The sequence below is a fragment of the Palaemon carinicauda genome, chromosome 6 (assembly GCF_036898095.1).
Source record: "Palaemon carinicauda isolate YSFRI2023 chromosome 6, ASM3689809v2, whole genome shotgun sequence".
Lineage (NCBI taxonomy): Eukaryota > Metazoa > Arthropoda > Malacostraca > Decapoda > Palaemonidae > Palaemon > Palaemon carinicauda.
In genome coordinates, this window is record NC_090730.1 from 116,722,073 (window position 1) to 116,742,398 (window position 20,326).

At 36.7% G+C, this 20,326-nt stretch overlaps 1 protein-coding gene across 6 annotated transcripts in view; it reads right to left on the reverse strand.

The window, feature by feature from the left end:
- The window catches only part of LOC137642175 (uncharacterized), a 177,738-nt gene that overhangs the window by 23,063 nt on the left and 134,349 nt on the right, over window positions 1-20,326 (reverse strand). For 3 of the 6 annotated variants that reach the window (XM_068374723.1, XM_068374721.1, XM_068374719.1), the window contains exons 2-3: window positions 18,619-18,735; window positions 1,588-1,662 (exon numbers count right to left, since the gene is read on the reverse strand). In XM_068374723.1, coding sequence (XP_068230824.1) covers window positions 1,588-1,662; window positions 18,619-18,698 — 155 coding nt within the window. In that variant the 5' untranslated portion in view covers window positions 18,699-18,735. Of the gene's footprint in view, window positions 1-1,587; window positions 1,663-18,618; window positions 18,736-18,866; window positions 19,305-20,326 lie in introns of those variants that run through there. The other 3 variants (XM_068374720.1, XM_068374722.1, XR_011044663.1) reach the window with 3 other exon arrangements.

Below are 20,326 nucleotides of genomic sequence, written 5' to 3' on the forward strand. Positions count from 1 at the left end.
AAATCAGACAATGGCTAGGGTTAGGTAAAATTTGGAAATCAAATCGCTTGAAATAACATAAAAATTCGACTATATATCAGTTTAGGGAGATCTGTGTTACTTTATGGACAGGAGCCATGGTATGACAATGAAACAATCCAATAGATTTAGTAGATTTGAGAACAAAGCCCTCAGAAGGATATTGGGAGTTAAATGGCAGGACAGGATTATATATGAAACTATATGAGAGATTACTCGAGTGCCATGTGTGGATGAGATCATGATGAGGGGTAGATGGAGATGGTTTGGGCATGCTCTTTGCACTCCCCAAAAGAGATTAGTTCACCAAACGTTCATCTGAGCTCCACAAGGCACTAGAAGAGTTAAAAGACCCAGGCCTACATGGCTGAGGACTATGAAGTGCGAAGTAGGAGCTGATGAATGGAAAAGTATTGAATTAAAAGCTCAAGATAGAGACGACTGGCTAAATCTAACAAGAGGTCCTTAGTGTCAATAGGCCTAGGAGGAGATGATAAATATCTACATGATTTGATTTTTTAGCGACTTGATGATGAAGAGGAGTTATCAGAATTCTGAAATTCAACATCAGCAAAAGAATGAAAGGTTTTTAAACCATCAGATGAATCTGGGGGATTGGACACTATACTGGTTTTTATTGAAGTGCTAGCTAAAGAATTTTTCCTAGCTGCACCAAAGTTCATTACAATAGTAACATAATTTGTAGAAATATCAAGGAACTTTGAGCTGGTGAAACGTCTTATTCCATTAGTAAATATGAAATTAATATGGCCAAACTCATAACGCTTGTAACATTGCATTGCTTGTGGGGAAAATTTCTTGACAGCGATGTTTAAGTGTTTAATCTTAATATAGTCAGGCAGATTATGTATGAAACATTAATAAAATGGCATAGTTATCCCTTTTCAGCTTTATAACTTTAAATAAATAGGAGCAGTTATTAAGGAGGCAGATGTTATTTCTTCCTTGGCACACAAAGTGGCAACTCACGAGTAACCAAATAAAGGCTCTCGACAGATGAGGTTCTAAAAACATACCAGAATAATCTAAGGCCCATGTACAGCACTCCGTTCACATAATTTAGATTTTCATCCGGAACTATCGAGAAAGGAAATAACTTTGTAGACTTAAATCAGCCATACATGAATGAGAGGAGGTTTGTAATACCAAGGAATTTGGCCACCGCACACATCATGTATACTGTAGACTTTCCAGATGTGGCCATATAACTTAAGAAAAAAAATCTTAACACTCTTGCACTGATGATGGTCACAGGCTTACTCAAAGAAAGCGATCACTCATAGAGGAGTGACGTAGTGTAAATAATTGCATCTAGAGAATAAAGTATTGGGCAATCTACATCCCTATCAAATCATAAACAACTACAAATGAAAGTGCAGCGATTAATAATATCTTCAAATCCTCATAGAGACTTGTCATACATAAACGATAATAGGAATATAACTGCAATGTCTCTTGCAATTCTTTAGTATTCGTAACCATCAAAATAACAGTATGGGGAACAACTAAATGGGTAACAAAAGTATCAATCTTAAATCATTTACTTACTTCTCAGGAACACGTTCAACAGAAAGGAGTAGGATGCACATGAAGATCAGTACTGACATGATAAGGACACGAAATCTGAAAAGAAGACTCTGTTAGGTGAGATGTTCCTATCTCTAAAATATTAATTCAGAGAGAGAGAGAGAGAGAGAGAGAGAGAGAGAGAGAGAGAGAGAGAGAGAGAGAGAGACTTAAAGGAAATGACTTCAGGATAATGGAAACACCCCCACAAAGAAGTATGTAGAATGATAATGAACAAAATGGTTAAACCAATATCATACTAAGATTCATGCATTTATAACAAACAAACGACGCAGTAAATAACAATCTTTCCTAATACTGCAAGTGCACATGGCTTTGGAAGAGGAGTCTCCTGATTTTGGCCTTGAATAACATATCTATATAGTATACAGCTATACATCATATAATCAAACACACACACACTATATACTGTATAATATATATATATATATATATATATATATATATATATATATATATATATATATATGCATTTATATATGCATATATATACATATATATATACATATACACACGCATATATATATATATATATATATATATATATATATATATATGTATGTATTATGTATATACATATATATACACATACATACGTACATATATACATACGCACATACATACATACATACATGTATATATATACACACATATATGCATATATATATACATATAATATGCAGTATATAATGTGTGTGTTTGATTATATACATATACATTCTACCGAATGACAATATGCCTCAGAAATGTTCTTCCACTCCCGTCTATTTATGGTCTTTCAATGCCATTCTATACCAGCAAATTTTCTTTGTCGTTTGAAAATTTTAATTAAACCTTTAAATAATCCAGTAAGGTTGCAATAGGTTGTACAATACTAGTATAATTCATATTAGAAAAAGGAATATAGAACTTTCATATCTTTGCTTTCACCCCCAATGCTTTTAGTCCCTGGGGGCCCTGCAGAAAAGGAACAAAAGGGTCTAGTGAAATAACATTAGTCAAAGAAGCATTGCCGAAGTCATCAACAGAATTTTCCTTATTTGAACTAACAGAGGATGTCAACAGTGTCTGGGGTTTGTTATTCGATCCAAGGGCACAGGAAACAAATTTTACTTTTTGGCGAGGGATGGAATAAAACAAAACAATACAAAATAAAATAAGTTTATGGGAAAGAAAATACTAGATTGGCCGACATCCTTTAAAAAGACCCCACTAGCCTTTCATGGAATGAACTCCTACCCTAAAGACATCTGTGAGAGGCGATTGCCATATGTCCATTCGTTACCCTTCCACGATGGGATGGTATCACTATGATTAGAGTGGCTCAAGTGTAAACTGAACACATTTGATGGGACGGAGAGCATTCAAATAATAATATCCCTCACCTTAATCATAGTGGAAGGCAAACCGAGCAGAATGCCGATTGCTCATCTCCATGAAACCAGCCCACACCTGGAATCAGAGGGTCAAACTTCTATTCGGGAATGGTTCCAGGTGCCAATTTGGGAATACTGGGTAGTTGGCATGACCACCACAGCTCCCACAATGTTTTTCGAAAAAAAAAATAAAAAAACTCCAATCCTAGCAATGGTATCCCATCCTTGGAAATCTAGAGAGGGAAAAGGGAAAAAGGGGTTAGCCAGCAAGTTGTCAAATTACTGGAAAAATGTGAAGGAGGTTGAAATAGTAATAAGCGATGGACAAAAATATGAGTGAAATTATTTTAGTAAATCTGAAGGAAAAATTATTCTCCAGATTAGAGCCCTCTTGCCCACACAGAGGCTTCAAAACTGAAATTATATTACGTGTTGAAGCCACATGACTTCATCAAGGTATTCTCTGGTTAAAAGGGAGAGTGGGTCAAGTGAATATCAAACCTGATTGATGGGACAGAGGATTACAATAATACAATCCTCCCAGCTATATTAACCATATTGACAGGAAAACTGGGAAGAATGCAGAGTCCTATCTATAGAAAACACCACGCCCCTGAAATACAGTTTCCCAGGAGAATAGTCATGCATATCAATAACGGAATGTGGAGATTTCTGGGGCATAAACATTATCATACAATCACAGTTTCCCCAAAAGATTTAGAAAATAACATCAATCCCATTAATGCTATCTATCCTTTACCAATATCCCAGAATGTGAAAAAAGTACGAGGTTGGATATGAAGGTGGGAGACAGATGATAAAACATGGAGTTGGCCGAAGTAATAAATAGAAAATTATTTGAGACATTTTGAATCACACGGAGGAGAAAGTCAACCCCACAAATGATATCCATTCCCTATACCAAGGCAGTCAAAAAAGGAAGAGGTAGAACAGCAAGGTGGAAGACACTTGATAAAATATGGAGAAGATTGAAGTGATAAGGAATAGGAGAAGTATTTGAAAGACATTTTCTATCAAACTGTAGAAAAAAAAGTCCCCAGTTTGAGATTTATCTTGCCAGTCACAAGGCTTCTACACGAAAAATAATGTTCCATGCGGAGTCCAAACACTTTTCATCGCATTCTCTCATTAAAATGGTATTCTTAGGGGAGCGCTTAATTTAACAATGTATCAATACCTTCACTTAAAGGAAACACGATAAAATCGCCATATAAACTTTAAATGAGTGATGTTCTAAAAGCTACAAAATATTTGAAGACCCAAGTCATGGAATACGATTCATCAATCTCTTTTAGTTTGGACTGGCATAATTACAAGTATCAGGCAATTATAATGCTTTCTCGGCAACGTTAATATATTCTCAGTAAGGATTCTTTATCAGGTTCCTAGCAAGACCTAATGCCCCTTTTAGAATATTTAATGATTTAGTAACACGCAATTGTTCAATATGACTTGACCTTATTAATTTTTTGTCAAAATTCATGCATAAAAATTTTAGCAGTTAATTTTATGGAACATATAGATGTCTGGTAAACCTAATAGCAGGTGATTTTGAGGCAGGAAAATTTAGAGCCATCCTATTTAGCCCCTTTGCTTACTGTACTAATAAATGTTTGCAAAAATCTGCATGTGGATACAGAATCATATCCCGAGATAAGTTCTCAACAAATATAAAAAGCATCTTGCAATTGTAGATACAGCCTCCATGATATTAGTACAAGCTAAGGCAAAACAAGTGATACTGTACTGTCATTTATCGCTACTACTATCCGTATAAATGATTTTGATTGATTGATTGATTGATTTAAAGTTTTCAGGCATCCTGACATCTGAGGTCATTGACGCCGGTAACATTTAATTTATGTATACAAAAATAAAAGATAAAATAAAATAAAAAATAAAAGAGTATTCAATTAAAATCATAAAAGTTGAATGTAATAAAAGTTAAATATTTTTCAGAAGACCTGCTTCTGAAATAAATCTAAAAATGCCACTTGCATGGTAGGACACATCATTTCCAAGAATCTTGGCAAGGATGAACCTGCCACCCTCACCTCGAGCCTCAAACAAATATCTATTCCGCAAGTTGTTATAATTGGGGCATTCGGTCAGCAAATGCCTTACTGTTAGATGTACTAAGCAGTCATCACAATACGGTTGGTGTTGGCCCTTCAGCAGAAACTCGTGTGTCAACCGAGTGTGACCAATACGGAGACGACAAAGAGACGTCTCCCATTTTCGGGGCATCATATTATACCTCCAAGGAGATATGTCATTTGTTATCTCTCGCATTTTATTGCCATCTTGACTATCCCATTGCTGTTGCCATTTATTGCAAACCAAGTTCTTGATGACAGGTAAGAAATCATTACAGGCAATGGGATACCTTCTTGGCAGCAACTCGGATGCAGCCTCCTTAGCCAGTGAATCTGCCTTCTCATTCCCAGACACACCTACATGTGCTGGAACCCAACAAAATTGAACTGTTATACCTCTCCGTCCAATAATGAGAAGCCATTCTAAAATCTTTAAAACTAGAGGGTTATTAGAATTAAAAACTTCCATAGCTTGAAGGACACTCCTTGCATCACTAAAAATTGTAAAATTACCCTCCTTCTCCAATGCTATTTTCTCAATAGCGGTTAATATGCCATACAGTTCGGCAGTAAATATGGAAGCGGTCAGAGGAAGTGCACCTCTACAATTAAAACCATTACTATGTACTCCAAATCCAACGCCAGCATCAGATTTGGAGCCATCAGTATAGATAAAAGTTGATCCTCTATGTTCTTTAACATGTTCATTAAAAAGAGACCTGGCTTCTAGGTCTGACATATTCTTCTTATCTCCAATAAAATATTTACAAAAAGATATCTCTGGTAACTTCCATGGAGGCGTTGATGATACCTTGAATGGAAGTACCTTATTTCTAATTATATCCAGACTATTTAATAATCGTTTCACCCGAAAGCCATAGGGTTGAGGAGATTTTGGGTGCAACTCAAAGTATGATGCGTGTCTTACAAGGCTTGCAGTCTGAAAGGTTAGAGAGTTAGGGAGTCTTTGCAATCTAAACCAATACCGAAGAATGGAAGACATTCGGTAAAGGTCTAGAGGTAACTCTCCAGCATCAACAAGGAGACTTGGGATAGGCGAGGTTTTAAAAGCTCCAGTAGACAATCTAATACCTGCATGATGTATCGAGTCTAATATTTTTAACCGGCTTGAGGTGGCTGAAGAATATACCTCACAACCATAACTAATTTTGGAAAAAATCAAGGCCTTGTATAATTTTAAAATAGTACTGCGGTCTGCCCCCCATGATGTATGGGATAATACTTTTAAGATATTCAGAGCTTCAACACATTTAGCTTTTAATGCTTTTAAGTGAGAAACCCATGTAAGCCTACAATCAAATATCAAACCTAAAAATTTAGCTTCTCTTGCACATGGTATCCGTTGACTTTTAATGTATATATCCGGGTCTGGATGTACTCCCCGGATACGACAAAAATGGACAATGGTAGTTTTACTTGTCGAGAACTTAAATCCATTCATGTCAGCCCACTGGATAATTTTATCAATAGAGAGTTGGATTTTTCTCTCAACCATTGCCATTTTAGTGCCAGCAAATGATATTGAGAGGTCATCCACAAATAATGTTGAGAGAACATCCTGGGGAATGGCTGAGGATATCCCATTAATTGCTAGTGCAAAAAGGGTTACACTCAGCACACTACCCTGAGGAACTCCTTCTTCCTGGCACTTACTCTCTGATAGAGTTTCCCCCACTCTCACTTGAAAAACTCTACGTGAAAGAAATGCCTGAATAAATAGTGGCAGCTCTCCTCTCAATCCCAATTCATGAATGGTTTTAAGAATACCATATCTCCATGTGGTATCATATGCCTTTTCAAGGTCAAAAAATACTGTAACATGGTGCTGTTTGGAAGCAAAGGCTTCACAAATAGAAGACTCTAGTCGTATCAACACATCAGTCGTTGAGTGCATTTTTCGGAATCCACATTGAATCGGTGATAAAATACCTTTCTTTTCAAGGTACCACACCAGCCTTGCATTGACCATCTTCTCCATGATTTTACATAAACAAGATGTCAATGCAATTGGACGATAGTTTGCTGCTAAAAACTTGTCTTTACCGGGTTTTAAAAAGGCTAAAATAATGGCTAGTTCCCAAACACTTGGGTAACTATGATCATGCCATATTCTATTAATAATACTTAAAATAAATAGCTTTGTATTAAAATGTACATGTTTAATCATTGCATATGGAATTCCATCGGGTCCAGGGGCTGTATCATTGCAATGAGCAAGTGCGGAATCAAATTCTCTTTCAGTGAAAGGAGAATTATACGACTCTTCCCTTCTTGTTGCAAAATTTAAAATTTTCTTTTCTTCAGTGCTCCTATACTGGTGACCAGGGGCTCCTTCACACTTGCTGGATACATTTGAAAAATGATTAGCCAGGGCATTGCTAACATCATTTGCTTCGGTTACATACTGGCCATTCACCTTCAACACTGGTGGTGGGTTGGGGGTGAATTTGCCAGCTATCTTTTTTACTTTCCTCCACACAGCAGATGGTGGTGTCCTACTGTTAATGGAGGAAACAAAAGACATCCATGACTGGCGCCTTGCTTCTTTCATGGCACGACGGAACTGTGCTCTACATTTCTTGTACATAATTAAATTCTCATCAGTTCTGCGTCTACGCAATCGTGTTAGAGATCTTCTTGTGGCTCTGTGGAGGGCAGTTAGTTCTGAAGACCACCACGGGACGGGTCGTCGTTTGAATAACCCTGTTGTTTTGGGAATTGAATTGACTCCAGCTGTATGGAGAGTTCCATTCAGTAAGTCTATGGCATCATCGATATTTTCAACTTGTCCTGCATCCCCCTCAATTTCGCTTAGTTCACGAAATTTATCCCAGTCCGCCTTGTCAAGATTCCATCGTGGCGATCCCTGTAAAGGTGGACCATTGTTGGTGTTTATAATGATTGGTGCGTGATCACTAGTATGCCAATCATCTAATGTTCTCCAATCAAAGTCGAGAAGGCAATTAGAGCTTACGATTGATAGGTCAATACATGACAAGGTACCTGTCTGGACATGAAAGTGTGTGGGCTCTCCTGTATTAAGGAGTCCCACATCTTCATTTTCCACAATTGATGTTATGATATTTCCCCTCGTGTTTGCTAAAACATCACCCCACAAAGGGTGTCTACCATTCAAATCTCCAAGTAAAAGGAAAGGTTGAGGGAGTTGTTGAATAACCTCCACTAAGTTGTCATACAAAATGTTATCATTTGGAGGCAAGTACAGAGAACAAATTGTATATTTTCGCCCTATGTCGATCTGTACAACCACTGCCTGCAGAGGTGTACGAATAGACAGAGAAACTTGGGGAACATCTCGACGAACGTATATGAGACTTCCGCCATGGCTCCCCACTTGGTGATCATATGGTGTCCTATAACTAATGTATTCGCGAGGGCAAGGGGTATTATGATCAAGTTTGCTCTCCTGTAGACAAATAATTATGGGGGAATGCTCATGAATAAGGAGCTTAAGTTCTTCATATTTGGCCCTTAAACCCTGACAATTCCATTGCAAAATGGAGGAAAAAACTATGGTTTATAATTTGGTAGACCCCTTGGATGGAGTCTTCCCATTAGCAGTGTTTGATCTAACACTATTTTTTGGTGGTTTTATTAAAGAGGGTCTTGATAGATTGGGTTTAGAATTTATGATTTTCTTTTTGTCTTTTTGATCTGATTGTTGAGGAGGTTGGTGGACCTCCACTTGAATTTCCGATTTATTTAAATTGACTTCCAGATCAGAAATATCAACTGACAAATCATCATACTTATTTGACGTCGTAATTTTGATATTTCTTATGGAGGGGGGCGAGAGAGATGGAGGTCTCTCTCTTTTCCGATTAGTAGGTTTTGAGCTACCAGGTTTTTGCACCTTCCCCAATACAGGTGCACCTGGTAACTTGGTGTCAGGTGGCATCTCCATCAAATCAGGCAAGGACATGGCCTGGGAGAGGTTAGTACTATTGCTGGTAATGGGGGACGAAGGCTGTACAGAAATGGGCAATGACCCATTTTTAATACGCTGTGGCAAAGCCTCAGAAGGCGATATGATTACCTTGTCATGCAGTACTTTATTATCAGAGGTTGTATTTCTTTTCTTAGGATTACTGGCAGTGCTAGGTGGGGTTGCTGTCTCCTGTGGTAAATTTACCTTTGATTTTAAGGCCTTTGCATAGCTGGTTGATTTATTCAACAATCTTTTTGCATGTCCCACACTTATGTGTTCTAAACTTGATTTGTTTAGGGCAGCTTCCTCCAACTTATACAGTTCGCATCTCCTATCAGTTGATTTATGATTCAAATTGCAATTTGAACACCTGGCCTCAAGTGTACATTCTCCATGATAAGTTTTGGAGCAAATACCACACAATTTTCCATTTTTACAAACTTTGGATGGGTGTCCAAATTTAAAACAATTAAAACATTGCAGGGGCTTTTGTTTGAAAGGCCGAACTTTAATCCTTTCATTTTCAATAAAAATATGGAAAGGTACATCAGCATCCTGGAAAGTGAGTATAATCATTGAAGTTCCAGGAATCTTATGCACTTTCCATACATTTAATGGACACATAGAAAGTATCTCCTCCTCTGTAAATTCGTATAGGTCCTTATTAAAGACCACTCCCCTTCCATAACTAAAATTAAGATGAGGTTTCATTTCCAATGTAATTTCATCACTGCCTGTCTGTAAGTTAGACAGTATTGCAGACTGAGTCGAAGATTTGGCATGGATGAGATAACTGTTCTTCCCAAAACGAGATATATCTCCAGGTGCTATGGTTCCTACTTTTTTTTGGATAAACTTACATATCTTAAAATAATTCCCTATTATCCCTTTAGGTTCAGCTAAGAGCCACATTGGTGGTTTGGGTTTTCTCTGTGAAGGCATGGGTACATTTCTATCTTTTTCAAACCAATCAGCAGGTTTGTACACATCCAATTCCTTTGGGACCTTATCACAAAGAGCTCCCATGATGTTCAATTCGTTAATTTTGATACTACTAATATTACTTATGGCATTAAACGCCTCATCGTGACTTTCAAAAGATATCCAAGAGTCCCATTTTTCATCTCCAAGTCTCATCCTTATTTCCTTTATCAATCCATAGCACTCAAATGCTCTATATATATCATCATAATTTGTCTCTAATGGGATTTGGGAAACATGAAGGAATCGTAGTTTCCCTGTGTTACCCAAATTGTTAGATTTTTTAACATCAGTAGAGTGGTCCTTTTTAGTTCGAAGGTCGTCAACAGAGTTTTCCTTAATTACAGTAGCAGAAGTCGTCAACAGTGCCGGGGGGGAGTCAGCAAATCCAGGGGATGGGGAGTCAGTATTTGAAGGGTCCATATTTAAGGATGGGATTTTCAGGTTTTTTGTTGTTTTGTTGGGGTACCTGCTTGAGAATTATAAGAAAGTATCATACGTTGGAAAGGAAATTTGCATTCTCCACTATCGGCACAATGAGAGTATATTTCCCCGATGGTCCACTCCATACCCTACCCGAAGGATAGCATCAAAACAGATATAGAGGCACAGGTGTAAGCTAAACCCGCCTGTTAGGACTGAGACCAAAGTAATATGGAATCATCCTCCCCATATCTGTAATGATGGGCTTCCGGCCAAAAGCCAAGAGTCCCACCTCAAGGATTGGATCCCCCTGGATTCCGATGACCCAACCCTTGAGAGTAGTTCCGCCAAAAAGGTCCAAACCATCTTTGGGATGGCTGAGATCATCCAATACTCTCATATATAGCTTTGAATGCGAATACCTCCCAACCGTGATCCCTTCTCCCATTCATCTAAGCAGGCAGTAATAACGAATGTGGAAATATCCACGCCATTTAAATAAAATAGAAAAAAAAATAGATAAATAAATAAATGAACAAATACAATAAATAAATATATATATATATGCATACATCTACATATATATATAACTAAGAAAAATAATAATCATAGAGATAGGACAGCAAGATGAAAGAAAGTTGATAAAATTAAGAGAAGGTCGAAGTAATATTAAGCAGAAGAAAAAGATGAAAGAGAGAAATTTAGATTCGAACTGGGGGAGCAATTTCCCGAAGTTCGAGAGCCCTCTTGCCCGTCACCAAGATTCAGCACGGGAATGAAATGCCGTGCTGAAGCTCAATGACTTCATCAAGGCATTCTCTCATTAAGAGGGAAATGATTTTGATATGCTTTTCCAAACTCTTAATCGTAATGTATCTGACAAGAAAAAAAAAAGAAAAAAAAAAGTTATGAAACATTTCTCCTCAAACTTTCATTTCGAGGATTTTTTTAACAATAATACAAACGGCAAATAGTGCCGTACGGCTTCTCAAATTGATAAGAAACTAGACCTTGTTTTCCTAGTGCCAAATGAATCCGTTATTTTCTCCATGTGCTTACGGACCTGTAAGGAGAATCTATTAATAATTAGTAGAATGAAAATCCTTGTTTAGTTTTTTGATGAGTATGGTTAATGCCATCATTTAATTCGGTGGCAGTATCCCAGTTAATCATATTTTATTCATTATTCACAATAAAAACTATATATTTTCCAGGGAGATTTTATACATTTTATATCAATTCTTCTTCTTTCGTAAGAATTTGAGGGAGCATCTCAAGTTTCTTAATAGAAGACAGGGAATTTAGCATTGTATGGTTTTTAGATGGAAACTTGACATTCATGCATTGTGTAGAACTTAGGAAAACAACTTTCCCTAGTATTTTCCAAGTATTTTCAAAGTTCACTTGGTCTAGTTACTAGTTTATCTTTATCCTGTTTCATAAACAGCATCTTTGTCCACAATAATCTATGCAATCAATAGTATATATCTAAGACTCTTTCTTGGTCTTTTCTAAATATTTTCACTGTTTGGCTTGTGTATGGCACACAACTTTAACCTAAGAAGATCCACTAGTCTTCATACATTAAACATTACATAGGAATCTCCTTAATTATTATTATTATTATTATTATTATTATTATTACTATCCAAGCTACAACCCTAGTTGGAAAAGCAAGATGCTATAAGCCCAGGGGCTCCAACAGGGAAAAATAGCCCAGTGAGGAAAGGAAATAAGGAAATAAATAAATGAAGAGAACAAATTAACAATAAATCATTCTAAAATAAGATACAACGTCAAAACAGACATGTCATAAGATAAACTATCAACAACATCAAAAACAAATATGTCATAAATAAACTATAAAAAGACTATGTCCGCCTGGTCAACAAAAAAGCATTTGCTCCAACTTTGAACTTTTGAAGTTCTACTGATTCAACCACCCGATTAGGAAGATCATTCCACAACTTGGTCACAGCTGGAATAAAACTTCTAGAGTACTGCGTAGTATTGAGCCTCGTGATGGAGAAGGCCTGGCTATTAGAATTAACTGCCTGCCTAGTATTACGAACAGGATAGAATTGTCCAGGGAGATCTGAATGTAAAGGATGGTCAGAGTTGTGAAAAATCTTATGCAACATACATAATGAACTAATTGAACGACGGTGCCAGAGATTAATATCTAGATCAGGAATAAGAAATTTAATAGACCATAAGTTTCTGTCCAACAAATTAAGATGAGAATCAGCAGCTGAAGACCAGACAGGAGAACAATACTCAAAACAAGGTAAAATTGCTGTATAAGTACTATTACAACAGGGAACTGCAGATATTGTTGGTATACCTTTTGAACTATGAATAGATTCACTTCTCTACATTTCAATTTTTTAAAGATAATCATAGGACTCAAAATGAGAGGAAATCGAGTACTGTATTAGTCTTTGTCTCTGATTACACCATGACTATATCTTTCTTGTTTCCACTTTAGAGCTTTCAAGATAGGAAGGATAATGGTCACTTCGATGAAGATCTCTATACACCCCTTTAAGTGTAAATAAATGTTAGATAAACTTAAGATTAATGTTAGATCAATAGCGGGGTATTGGTTAGATAAAATAGTTATGAAATGTCAAATGAACTATCAATATTCAAAATATCATTAGCGACATCCTCTATAATTCGACCTTTATCATCTGATAAGTGAGCAATATATAAAGGGCTAGGAGCCTTGAAGTCTACTAGCAAATATATCCTCTTGGTAGAAGTGAAGAGGAAAGGACGGTATAAGGAACTGACAAATATTTTTTTCCTGAGAAAAAGAGAATTTACCATTTTTTTTAATGTTATTATAAGGTATCATTAAATATTGAAGGGTTATAAGGCCAACATAAGCTACATTACCTATATAATCATGTTCACAATAGGTTTGGCTTATAACTTTCATTGGATTTTTGCGGAAATTATGAAATCTATACATTTTTGGAAACTTTACAGCATAAGCATACATAAAAAACATTTACTTTACCCTAGTCCAATATGGCAAGCATCTTTTATATTGCAAAATGCTCATAGTAGCAGATATGTTGAGATATTTATTGAGCATTTCTTGCAAATACTTACTAATTTCATAAGCCAAAGCAGTCATTAGGCCATGCTAAGCACCAACCACAAGGCTATATTTATCTAGTGGTCTGATTATTGTAGTAGGCCTATATTAGTATATCATCTATGTATAACAATTTACTGATCCCTAAATGTAAGATAGTGGTAGTTCTATTATAATGGTGTAGTATTTTATTTTATTTAAAGCTCTATACATGAGTGAAAAATCATAAGTTGCTGAAGAAGCCACTTATCAAGGTCAGGAGTTTATTAACTGTAAGCAGTGCATGCTGTTATAGTTTGATGCTGAAGAGTTGGTGCACTATCCCCAGATAGACCCTTACTAGCATGTGCTGGATAGAGTAGAAGAGAGGGCCGGTGAACAGGATGGCAACTATGTTAAGGTCCAGAGACGACTGCACAGATTTACAAAGAACACACTGTGCAACAAATGCACATTGTATTAATCACCGAGAAAATTGTACTTATTTGGCAAATGCAGCTAACAAAGACCAAATCCTACATGCCTAAGACTTCTGACCATGTATTAGCTACTTGCTACCAAGCTGCCAAGAAAATTGGAAAGAAAAGAGGAAACGCTGAAATGGACGACCAGGAGCTATCAACACATTGCTTTTCAACACCAATAAATTACGAATAATTATTCTTCTGTCAGAAAAACGATGATGAGCAGCTCTATCAAGCAAGGACAGTCGAAGCTGGGAAATCTTTTGAAGAAGCTATTGAAAGATCCAATAACAGATAACCAAGCATAACCAAACATATTAAAACCGCATGTCAATAGGCTTATCATAGAAGGCTTGGAAAATCCCGCACCTAAGCTCACTAGAATATTGCTGAAAGGAATAATCCTCAATACCTTGCCACACCTCGCCAGTCTTAAAAAAAAAAAAATCATCGTAAGCTGCTCTCTATTCACCCTTAACAGGCAAGTAAAACATGGTTCTTTTTACAATTGAGAGTCATGGTAATGAGGATATTATCCACACAATCTTCAGAACTGTACAGGTGATAAGAGAAAGCATCACAAACTTTACGAAGAGAGCCAAGGACAAAAACACCATAGATCTCACCAGTGACATTCATTCATTATGTTTTAGCTGAACTTTATACCATGATACACTGAATCTTGATAGGACCTGCTGACAGCATTTCATCACAATAGAGTACCTAAGTTGTTGACAGAGCCGTAATCACGGTGGGATAGAACACCATGTATGGATTCGAATCCAAACGACAGGTAAACTACAAGCCCAAGAGACAATCCACAACATTCAAGCCACCCCATGATCGAGAAAAACCACAGGACTAGCTGATGAATGTTCATAATGACACCTGAAACAAGTTGCCGACGGATCTTATCAGAGGACATGATTACTATGTCCCATTACACTTGTGCTCTTTGTGCCCACACCAATTTATATGGTGCTCTTTATGAAATGGCACTGGAGGAGTTATTCAAGGACTACTCACAACTGACTGTCTGAAGCTGCCTATTTGGGTGGAAGTAAGTAAACAAAAACAGAGTCTTGGAAATAAGCAAACACTAACCTTACTTGAGACCTTGACCACTGCTGATGTCTCAACACTTCCAAAAATCGGAGAAACCCCAAACCAAAAATGATATGTCCCCCTAAAGAATGGCTACCACAAGGAGTCTGATGATCAGTTAAAACCTACCATGACAGGTGACCATCCAGCTATAAAGGTCATCATTGAGAAGGTCAGCTATTAATGCTAAACAAGGAGTCTGATAACCAGCTAAAACCTACCATGACAGGTGACCATCCAGCTATAAAGGTCATCATTGAGAAGGTCAGCTAGGTTAGTAGGTAGTAGGTTGGCCAGGGCACCAGCCGCCCGTTGGGATACTACCGCTAGAGAGTTAGGGGGTCCTTTGACTGGCCAGACAGTACCATATTGGATCCTTCTCTCTGGTTACGGTTCTTTCCCTTTGCCTACACAGACACCGAATAGTCTGGCCTATTCTCTACAGATTTTCTTCTGTCTTCATACACCTGACAACATTGAGATTACCAAACAATTCTTTTTCACCCAAGGGGTTAACTACGGCAATGTAATTGTTCAGTGGCTACTTTCCTCTTGGTAAGGGTAGAAGAGACTCTTTAGCTATGGTAAGCAGCTCTTCTAGGAGAAGGACACTCCAAAATCAAACCATTGTTCTCTAGTCTTGGGTAGTGCTATAGCCTCTGTACCATGGCCTTCCACTGTCTTGGGTTAGGGTTCTCTTGCTTGAGGGTACACTCAGGCACACTGTTCTATCTAGTTTCTCTTTCTCTTGTTTTGTTGAAGTTTTTATAGTTTATATAGGATATATTTATTTTGATGTTACTGTTCTTAAAATATATTTTATTTTTCCTTGTTTCCTTTCCTCACTGAGCTATTTTCCCTGTTGGGGCCCCTGGGCTTATAGCATCCTGCTTTTCCAACTAGGGTTGTAGCTTAGCATTTAATAATAATAATAATAATAATAATAATGCTAAACAAGGAGTCTGATGACCAGCTAAAACCTACCCTGACAGGTAACCATTCAGCTATAAAGGTCATCATTGAGAAGGTTAGCTGTCAATGCTAAACAGTGTTCTCCTGCCAGATATTCTTGCTGAACAGAACTTATCCTGCATTGACCTTTGCCAGTGAGGCAGCGAGTGTTAGAAAGATGAGGAGACATAGAACAAGTATAACACTGCTGATGATAATAATGGGAATGATATGTATAGATTTCTTGGTTGCCTTAAATATAAAACTATTTTCGTCATGAGCACTATGTTAGTTCTTAATAGACTAACTTATAGGAACGTCCATGTCTGATCACTTGTAAAACACTCAATAAGATGTTTGTGGTTAAATCTACCTTATCACAGGGCAACAGGATTCCTTGGCCCGGAAAAATTTTGGTTTACCTGTCAAAACGATATTTCTACGTTATTTAGAAGCCGAAATGTTGATTAAAACCTTTTTTATTTTTTTTACGGAAGCCATTTAGTAAAAGCCAAGAGGGCCATCATATACGGTAAGTATCATGGAAAGGCAAACATTGTTTTGTCGATAGGAAACGTCCTTGTTTCGTAAACCTGCGCAAGCACTTCGAGTTTACTACTGTGTCAACACCTTGAAGGAAAAATAATCGTCCTAGGTCAACACGCTCACCGTCCTTCTTAGCCGGGGATGGGATGTTTGGAAGAGCTTATCAGTAACCATGGTCTGTGCCATCCAACAATAGCATGGGCGGAAAAGGTGCTTGGGTGCTGATCATATATACATATGGCGAGTCTCTGCACAATAACCAACCCCTTGTTGGTAATACTCAATTGTTATCTTTATCTTTAAACCATTAGTATAATCGGTAGGAATGTTTCACGTTGCTGACAATGTCTCGGCCTCCAGTATTTTCGCCATGCAGTCTGCTTTGTTGATGCTTAACCTGACATTTGTCTTCAATTATCTTTTTTTCAGTTTTGTAGATACCGAATGCACTACTTGTATGTTCAAGGATGTCAGCATTTGCTTCGTCCCATTAACAATAGGCATTACATCTCTCACCTTAGCTGAATATTGGAATGGCCTCAAATTTTCCAATATTCATCGATTCAACTTATATGCAATGCAATTTAATCATATCAAATCTCATCTTTCCATTATCCACCAATAGTAAATAACACAAAACGAAGAGAATCAAGATGAAAATGGTCACAAAAGGTCCAACAACATCAATTTACCGTGTTACGCAAATGACAGGGATCATCGTCACTGATAAGGCAGATTTATTTTTTATTTCATCACAACTTTCTGCCAATTACTTTTCTTTATATATTTGCACTTATTTTAATTTCTTTGTTCATTATATTTTCCACAGGGTTTCACGCATTTCATCTTAACGTACAGATAGATTAGGCTTTTCTTTTATCTCAACTTATTATTTACCAAATCGACAAATTTCTCCTTTCAACTTGATATGTTTTAAAACTCCTTATCTATACGTAAGAATGACAATGAGAATGATATGAAAATCTTAGGGGAAGTCAAAGCAGTGTGTGTGTGTGTGTGTGTGTGTGTGTGTGTGTAAATATATATATATATATATATATATATATATGTATATATACACATTACACACATATATATATACATATATATACATATATGTACATACACATATATAATATATATATATATATATATATATGTGTGTGTGTGTGTGTGTAAATATATATATATATATATATATATAAATATATATATATATATATATGTGTGTGTGTGTGTGTGTTTGTGTGTAAATATATATATATATATATATATAAATATATATATATATATATATATGTGTGTGTGTGTGTGTGTTTGTGTGTAAATATATATATATATATATATATGTATATGTATATATATATATGTATATATATATACATACATATATATACACACATATATATATATATAAACATTATATATATATATATATATATATATATACATATACACACAACAAAATAACGCAACACATTATGTAGATTAGATTAATTCTAGCTGGTATTCCACCTAGAACGAATGATTGCTTAAACAAAATAACTCGATATAACCGAGAAGAACTTTTTTTTTAAATATGACATCTTCTTTTCATTCATCATTAATTACGAGCTAGAGATAATTTAAAGAAACTTGAAACATTGAACCGGGAAATTCCTTCTCTTTAGTATCCAAGAAAGAAAACACTTCAAACAAAAACGTTACAGTGCCTATAGTTTCTAGAGATAGAAAGGGTTCCTATTCTTTTTTCCACATAAAGGAAGAGATATAGATCGAGAGAGCCAGATTGATATCTTCCTCATATCTTTGCATATTTTAGTTTAAGAAAGAACTTCGCAGTTAAATGCATAGACATAAAAAACACACAGAAAATAGATACAAAAAATGAGTGAACTTACTAGCTCGATCGCTTAAGTAATAGGTCAAAAGACTTTCACTATGGTCCACTTACTTGTCAGAGGCGCGGACGTACTTCACCGTCCGTGAACTCCAAAGTAGGAGTTTGAACACTGGCGCGGGAAGAGACAACATCACGTAAGATATTTTCCGAAACAATGTGTTTGTAAACCTAAAAAAAGAAGTTGGTGCTGTAGAAGCGATCAATTTAAAGTCTTCGAATGATAGTCCCCCAAGCACATCAAATAAATTAAAAAGTTCCATAGGCTACTAAAATTTCTTTTACCCAACACCAGCACTTACGTCCCGTTACCCGGCCACCGAGTTCTCGATATTCAGCGCGTCTTTCTCAACCCTACACCAGGGAGGCCATGCTAAAAAATGCTTTCCTACGCTTCAATTACTGTTAGGATCTTGGCTTCTACTGTCATGCTTTGTTCTGGTGTTCCCGTCACCTCACCAAATGTGTTATCTTCTAGATAAAAGTCAAGCGATGCTTGGCGAACCTCATTCTTGTCATATGAAGGTTGTCACACTCGTAATGAAGTATAAGACACAAATCAAGGTCAAGTTTGGGTTCAAGAGAGTCGCTGTGGTCTCCGTCTCGAGTAGGTGGCGAGCAGCAGCAGCAACGCCAACAGACACTGGGTTATTACTGCTGCTGTTCTCGCAGTCTTGCAGGTGTGTTGGTGAGAGGAGAAACTAACCAGCGGACGTCGAAATGACCCAGCTACAGAATTGCCTCACCTGCTGAGGCTATCCCACGCTACGTTTTCACTATCACTTGTCTTCGTAACTTCTAATCTTTTTCTTATCAACACAGTTTTCTTACATTTTTACTATATGCTGTGTAAACCTATATTTCCCTGTCACTTCCCTTATTCTTCATCTTCCTCCTGCTACACTTTAAACCTGCTTTTATTATTACATACAAAGAAGTAAACTCAACATGCAATATCATCCGTTAGTTCGCTTGTCTGTCATGGTATCACTTGGCTTCCTGGTGTCGAACTCAAGAACTCAACTCTATACTGTAAGTGTGGATGTGGTAGGTGAATCCGGTAAACTATCAAACATAAATTCCCAAAGATTAAACTTCTATGGAGAAGTGCAGGAAACACGTGAGAGAGAGAGAGAGAGAGAGAGAGAGAGAGAGAGAGAGAGAGAGAGAGAGAGAGAGAGAGAATTTCACTATCAACCTGCTTCCCAAATATCCAGGAATATCAAGTAATAAACACTGAATACTTTCGTAAATAAACCAATATGCAATTAAGACAACTATATTCGTTTATGTTCTGATAATTCATTTATGTTACATAAACTTGATGATTTACAGAATTAGTTTACATATACAAGAACATTTTGTATGCGCGCGGACGTGTGTATGTTGAAGTTCAAGGTTTGATTGAAGAGATCTTAAATTTCCATTTCTTCGCTTCAACCCTTCATTTCTATAGTGTATGTTACCTTTATTTTCAGTTTTAAGCTTCGAAAAATTTATTTGTTTCTTTCCAATCACATTTCATGCGTTTTTCATATAACACTTTAGCCATATTTTACCTGTATGTTTCACAAGTCCTTTCCAATCAGTTGCATAGTCAGTATTGGAAGGAAATATATATGAAGATGATAACTGGTTCAGCATGTAAAGCAAGTACCCAAATATAGGAAGCGAACAGTTTTGATAACGGGACGTAGGCGAGGAAGACACAATCCCAGAGAAACTGGATCTTATGTATTGTAATATGCAACGGTCACTTTTC